The sequence below is a fragment of the Juglans microcarpa x Juglans regia genome, chromosome 5D (assembly GCF_004785595.1).
Source record: "Juglans microcarpa x Juglans regia isolate MS1-56 chromosome 5D, Jm3101_v1.0, whole genome shotgun sequence".
NCBI lineage: Eukaryota > Viridiplantae > Streptophyta > Magnoliopsida > Fagales > Juglandaceae > Juglans > Juglans microcarpa x Juglans regia.
The window spans coordinates 34,278,562-34,286,296 of NC_054602.1; the positions used below are offsets into that span (position 1 = coordinate 34,278,562).

At 38.1% G+C, this 7,735-nt stretch overlaps 1 protein-coding gene across 1 annotated transcript; it reads left to right on the top strand.

Moving 5' to 3' along the window:
• The first annotated feature begins 1,490 nt into the window (after positions 1 to 1,490).
• Positions 1,491 to 2,637, top strand: LOC121264637 (abscisic acid receptor PYL4). The gene has a single exon (XM_041167907.1). It carries the CDS (start codon positions 1,738 to 1,740, stop codon positions 2,368 to 2,370), a length of 633 nt encoding a protein of 210 aa, XP_041023841.1. The 5' UTR covers positions 1,491 to 1,737; the 3' UTR covers positions 2,371 to 2,637.
• The last annotated feature ends 5,098 nt before the right edge of the window (positions 2,638 to 7,735 follow it).

A 7,735-nucleotide genomic window follows, 5' to 3' on the forward strand; every position in this document is an offset into this window, starting at 1 on the left:
CTTATGAGCCCCATGCACGGTTTTGGAAGACACTTGTGGGTCATTCACCTGCCTATTTGCAATGTTGTTCGACAGTCTTGAAGATATATCTACGATATAGGAATCTGTCGACAAGACAGGTGATGAGTGTCGTAGGCAGTCGGGAAGCAATAGATCGACTTTAGAGAGGAAAAAACACATTAGAAAAGCTTATGAAAAAGGAGCCGTTGGGGAAATGAGGAGGAAGATGACAGGAAGGGGGAGAATCCATGCAAGCTCGATCCATTGAGGCACGCAACTTTGGGAATAATAGATTATAAACTGCATGCATGGGAGAGTTTTCCAGAAATAAAGGTGGCTGTGCTACTGAGGATCGGGGGAAAAACGAGAACTAGATTGTACATTTGTGATACAATCACCTGTATCGTTCCCAATTAAACTGGGTTTCATCCTACGATCAAAGTTATTTTGAGCTATTTTCTTTCATGCAAAGGGTGAAAAGAAAATTTTATAACAAGGACAAGAATGAATCCCATTATCTGTTTTGAAAGTTTGGGTCGTTGCATATACATGCAGTACCATGTGTGTAAAGATGCATTACTATATAATTCAAATCAAAAGCTAGCACCCATCGTTTATTTGTGGGATCCAGCACTTCCATCATGTTAAAAGCATTCGTTTAATCCCAACTAATTGTTCCTTCGTTTAAGATGGATCCATGAAATATTAGAAGGAAAATGATAATTTTATAATTATTTTACAACTTTTTTATAACTCTATATATGAAATGGAGGGTAGTTTTACCATATTAAAATTTATTTTTAATAGAGTGACATAATTTTATTGGTTGTTTAAAATAAATTTGTAAGATAATTATAAAAAATCGCAAGTGTATTATTACAGTATTACTCAACTTAAAAATCAACGTTGTCTGGACTGATTTGGATAGTGAGATGAGATGAGATAGTTTTAGATAAATTAAATAAAATATTATTTTTTAATATTATTATTATTTTAAGATTTAAAAAATTTGAATTGTTTATTATATTTTGTATGAAAATTTGAAAAAATGAGATGAGATAAGGTGGATTGAAAGTATTTATGTATTCAAATAGGCCTAATTATGATCATGAGATTGAGAGATTTTTAAAGATGAGTTCTTCCCAAACTCCTTATAAAAAATAAAATAAAATAAAACAAAAAACCATAAGAAGAAATCGTACATGCAACTTAAGGTAATAATTAATTTGATGACAATTTTTTTATTTTATTGGTTATAATTTGATGAGAATTAAATGTAGATAGTCGACACCCTACACTTATGAAGGGAATAAACTTATGGCACCAAAGTTTATAATCATGGATATATATATATATATATATATATGTATAATTTGCATAACCAACAATTTATATTTTTATTTTTATTTTTTTGCCTTGAATGACCTCCTCTCAGGGCCCCTCTTGTAATTGAACATAGACCCACTAGGCTCTATTCTATCATACCACATGATATTTACTTAACTCCCTTCCCTCTGTACAAAATCCAACCCTCCTCTCTCTCTCTCTCTCCCTCTTCCTCTCCCCGCCCACTGGATCGATCACCAGAGCCAACTCTTCGAGGACGCGAGCCTTCTCTTCCTCTCCAATACATATACGCACGCAATTCGTGCACTTCCATAGTTACTGATACAGCAACGTTCTCCAAAGCAAGAAAGCTGATCTGAATCTCAAATATCAAGTATAAGATAAAGGAAAATGCTTTCGACTCCTCCCAAATCGTCTCTCCTGCTCCACAGAATCAACGCCAACACCACAACCACCAATACAGCGACGCAGTGCCACAAGCGGTCTCCTCTGACCTGCGCCACCAAGGTGCCCGAAAACGTGGCACGCTTCCACACCCACGCGATTGGGCCCGACCAGTGCTGCTCCGCCGTGATCCAGGAGATCGCCGCCCCAGTTTCCACGGTGTGGCCCGTCGTCCGCCGTTTCGATAACCCGCAGGCCTACAAGCACTTCGTCAAGAGCTGCAACCTCATTGGCGGTGATGGCAACGTCGGCACCCTCCGTGAAGTCCTCGTCATCTCGGGCCTCCCCGCCGCCCGCAGCACCGAGCGCTTAGAGATTCTGGACGAAGAACGTCACGTCATCAGCTTCAGCGTCGTCGGCGGTGACCATCGCCTCGCCAACTACCGGTCCGTCACCACTCTCCATCCCACACCCTCGGGTAACGGCACCGTCGTGATCGAGTCATACGTTGTCGACGTCCCGCCGGGGAACACCATGGAGGATACCTGCGTGTTCGTCGACACCATCGTTCGCTGCAACCTCCAGTCGCTTGCCCAGATTGCCGAAAACTTAGCCAGACGAAACAAGTCATCGTCATGAAAGTAACTTTTTTCCAACTATAAATATAATACTATATTCTCTTGTCAATGTCGTCGATCATTCGCCGTCGTTTTTGTGATTATCCGTTGTGAGTGATAGAGCATAGCTAGTTCTCATTCTCATCTGCCATATAATATTTTTCTTTCTGTGATACAAATCGTCATGATTATTGTGATATAAGCCTCCACCAGTCTTTGTTCCTTTCCTGTGTTTTTTTTTTTTTTTTTTTTTTTAATGCAGTCGATGTAGCCAACCTTTCCTTGGTCACTTTGTATGTGTTTTAAAATTATTTCTCTGACGTAGTAAACAGAAGTAAAAGAGAACGAAAAGAAAGATTTGGTGCCAGTGGAAGTGAACGAATATATGTATATAGGGGTTTGTGTAGGTTAAAATGGAGTTTCTACGATTCATGCATCTGTTCATGTGTCAGAGGCCAGAGATTAGATAGACGGGAAGAAGAAGAAGATGGCCAACAAAAAGAAAGACTTCTCTGAACTTTTGAATAAATAATGAAAAAAGACATTGCAAGTGGTGGTGGTCATATGGTGTATTTATTTAGAAGTTTCCCACGTGAATTGGCCGGGCTGTGAGCCTCCTGAAGTTAAGGCGTCTATGACGTCGACGGTGATTTATTTCAGTACTGATCGTATGTTTTTCCTCTGATTTTCAGAACATCAATATACCCCATTTGATGAAGAAAAATATAAACAAGATAATCACATCTCTTGATCTTTATCAAATTATACGTACGTACCGCCAAGAGTAGGACCACTGGAATGTAACCTTAGAAACTGTATGTGTGGGCTTATTCATGCATGCACATGCTCTACTGCTAAATTTGCTCCACCAAACGCACATATATAATTAGATTAAAGTTGTTTTTAATTAGTTAATCTCGCTTAAGTAAGAAGGTAAATGGAATCCACGTTAAAGCAAAGAACGAATCAATCAAAACTTTATGGGATTAGACGCACCTAGAATATTGATATATATACATGGTTAATGATGTTCCACACGTCCAAGGTTAAACCCAATTTGGCTTTTACCATTTGTCGAGTATAGAAAAGAAAAGAAGGATGGGACTTTAATAATATTATTCATTCGGGCGCATCGGATAGTCTTTAGGAATAATTTCACATTATATGTAGACAGGGTCTTAAGTATGTTTATAAGGAATGATTAATCTTTTCTTATATAACTGGTTTTATGAGATGGGTTAGAATCATGAATTTTTTTATGGTATCAGAGTCTGCCAAGGGACGAATAAAAGCCTGCACTACTTATCTCATTACAAAAATCAGGAAAAATATTGACATGCATGTGAAGGAGGATGTTGAGGAATAGTCTGACATTATCTATGGATAAGATCTTAAGTATGTTTATAAAAAATGAATAATCTTCACTTATAAAATTGATTTTATGAGATAAGTTAGTTAATATATTTGTTAAAGGTAAAAGCTGGAAGTTTTCAAGTAAATGAAGGTGAACAAAGAGAGATATAGATAAATATGCATGGCCAGTGGGGTTAGGCATTAAAAAGGTAGCAAGGTAGAAAATATGTAGAGGTGATGATGGGAATGAAGAAGATGTACGGGCAGCAGGAGTGGGGGTTGGCTGCAACTTGACTTTTTGAATAATAACCGGAGTAGGCAGGCTTAAGCTAGCTGTATAAAAGAAAGAAAGGTGGGGGGATGCAAGTTGCAAATTGTTTTGTTGTTAAATTGGGGGGGGGGGGCCACGGGCAGGGATTATCTGTGAGTTCCAGGATGCTGGGTTCTGAATGCGAACGGAGAATGGTTTTATTATGCAAGTTGGGGGATGCAAGTGGGAGAAAAAGAGGCCGCTTTTAATGATACCCGTGCCTACTACTCTTGTCTGCTTTTCAATGCGTTCACGCCACCCACACCTCTCCCTCTCTCTCTCTCTCTCTCTCTCTCTCTCTCTCTCTCTCTCTCTCTCTCTCTCTCGCGTCTCTTCGTTAACTTTTTCAAACTGGTTATGGAAACCGTGCAATATGTCCCTGACGGCTTATCTAGTGACGATATAATTATAGAGAAATGATTTATTTACCTATTGACTATGTCATCAGATAATATCATTTACTCTTTATTTATTTATTTAAAAAATCAGTACTTTTTTAAATGTTAAAGTGTATATATAAATTACAGATGTTAAATATTTTAGAAATAATATTTATATTTTTAGAGTTTGCAAGTTATTTTGAGAAAGTTGGATAAATTTCATACTAGTTTAAAAAAAATTAATTTTTTTAATGATGAAACTCTACTTTTTTTTAATAAGTGCGTGAGATTTGCACACTTTAAAATTATATCTAGTATTACTTTTTTGAGTTCTTAAACATATTCAATTTTGATATATATTTTTAAAAATAAATAAATAAAACTCTCTAAAGTGTTTTAAAGTTATATTTAAAATTATATATAAATTGTAAATAAATGGTAAGCCTACCATTATCCTTATTCTTTTGGAGCGAGTTGAAAATTAAGGGACGAGAGTCCTTATAAAGCCTCCAAGCTCTAAAGCTCTCTCAGTTTTCTAAATAAAATTTACGAGAGTTATTAAATTATCAATAACAATAGTATTATTTAAACCGGAGGTAACAAATCTATAAGGAATGGTGGTTGCTATTGATATTGATGTTTTAATTAATTTTTTTTCCCTTACAAGGTACATTCATTTATTTAAATGTGAGCCCCCCCCCCCCCCCCCCCCCCCTCTCATTTGAGGAAGGCAATTAAACTATGCTACGTAACCTTTCTTAAATAAAGAAAAATGATTTTTTTTTTTTTTTTTTACACCTTTAAGTTATATCTACTGATTTAATATATTTTAAATATTTATTTATATAAGGAAATATAAACCTATTTAAAACGCACCAAATCAACAAATGTGACTAAAGATAATACAGTTTAAGATAAATTATAGCATTGCTATATTTGACTATAAGAAGATACTTTAAAAAATAAATAGAAGAACTTTTCTTTTCTTTTCCTTTTTTCAAAAATAGAAAAGCAAATTATCATGTACAAGTTATCTTAAGATCACTAGCATTAGAATGTTACGGACATGTTTCACACTCCCGTCAATAGCATCCAAGGACATTCACTAGGAAAACCAAAGTAAAGCTTGGGATGATATAGAACACATCCGATGCCTAAGTCAGGATAACGCATGTATGGAGTTTTATCTCATGAAAATAATAATTTAGAAGTTACCTCGAGTATGTGCCTCCCACTAATATATATATATATATATATATATATAGAGAGAGAGAGAGAGAGAGAGAGAGAGCAATTGTTTAAGTGATATGGCTTGCTTAACGGCTTAATCCCTCCTATCTAGGTTAAGTTGCGGGTTGTTAGTACTTTGAATCTGCTGTCGTGCCAGGTGGGAGTATTATCTTAGGAGAGCAATCCGGGCCCTTATCTCGCTGAGAATGGTTTGCAGTAATCTTTTCAACTCGCTATTAATGATGGTTAGACTGGAGTTCTATGCCAAGATAACTGTTGGTTATAACCTTGATTCTTCGCTAGATAGGTCAGTGATCTTGGGTCCATGGACTTTTATGACGTGGGGGTTTGGCCCATTTCCCAAGAGAGGATATTGTCCCACTAGTTATCCAGCAAATTCTCATAACATAGATGTGATAGAAATTTTCACTTCATTCGTACCACTTTAATGCCCTAATGCTTGCTTTTACTCCATTCACAGTCGTTTCCTTGTCGACACACCTTCCCATGTCTGGGATGGCATGTGCTGTTTTATCTTCTACATCTCCCCATGCAGCCCTGATCACAAAATCTGCTCGTACTCCCTCCTTTGTCTACGACACAACACATAGACTTAGAGGTTTTCTATCTTCGATAAGTTCCTTCATCCTAGTCGCCATGTCTTATTCCTTCATGTTTTCTAGTCTTGATTAGTCCTGTGTCTTAAAGGCTCGACCAACTTGCCACCTAGATAGTTGACTGCTAGGTCTACTTGGAAGAGGAGAATCATTCCACATGTTCCTTCTTAGATAAGGCCCCTCATGCTATTTTTGTGGGGCAGAGAGAGATGAGATGGCGGGGGGCCTCTCCAGAGTGGATTCTTACTCTCATTCCTTAAAGGATCATGTCGCTGTTGTTCGAAAGAACGTGATCGATCTCCAATGCAACTTGGAGAAATCCTGTGAGGAAGTGACACGATGTTATTTTGAGGGAAAAGTCTTGGAGGAGGAGCGCGACGCATTTCAAGATTGTCTTCAACACTTGGATAAGAAGTTAAACGAGACTAAGCAACACACCTTGATTATGTCGCCCGAGCAACTCAGTCGGAAGAAGCCCGCCGGGTTCTTATCATAGATCTCAATGTTGCCTGTGGTAAGAAGGTCCGTGCAGAGGATTAGCTCGACGAGGTGAGTAAAGAGCATGACCATCGCTTTCTACAGCTAAGCGAAGTCGCAGAGACCTATAAGCGGAAATTGGCCAACTTTAAGTTGAAGATGGTTGAGCTGGAGGCCGAGGTGGAGGCTTCCAAAGAGGAAGTTATCCGCCTCTCTCCTTAGCTAGCAGTCTTTCGGAGGATTCATAATAGAGTATAGGGTCTGGGTTTTATGCTTGGCCTTCAAAAGCTGAGAGATCATTTGCTGGAGAACCGCCGCACGACACTGAGGTCTCTAAATTTAAAGTCCAACAAGGCTAGTCATGTTGCTTATCAGATCTTCAATTCTTTGGGTAGAGACATGTTGCTCGACGACTTTCCCTCACCAGATCGTAGCGATCCCTAATTTTCCTTTTTTTATTTTCTTTATATATTGTATTGATCTTTGGAAAATTTTTTATTGTTGTTGAACATGGAATGAAAGTTTATTTGTTTTAGTTTATTTGTCATGTTTGTCAAATGTGAATGTGTTTGTGCTTTGAAGGTGAACTGGATATCGTTGTATCTAGTATACCAAGCGAATGGGCTTGTCGTTTGGCTAACCCACATGGGTGTTAGGAGTTGAGTTATGTCCCCTTCTAGTCGCCAAGTGTGAGCGCGAAGGGATGGGCTTGATTGGCAAGGAGTAAAACGCTATAGGGGGTTTTCTATTCCTTTAATTTTGGTAAATGGCGATGAGTGAACACTTAAAGAAGTTTTTCCTCCCTTTGTCACCGGTGCGAGTGGAGACACTCTGCTTGGAGACTAGGCGAGAGATGGGATAAACCGCACTAGGTGGCAAGGAGTGAAACTCTTAAGGAGGTTCTTTTTTTCCCTTAGTCGCTAGTGCAAGTGCAAACATTCGAATTTGAGACTAGGTGGGAGATGAGCTCAACAGTACTAGGTGGTGAGGAGTGAAACACTTAAGGAAGTTGTTTCCTCC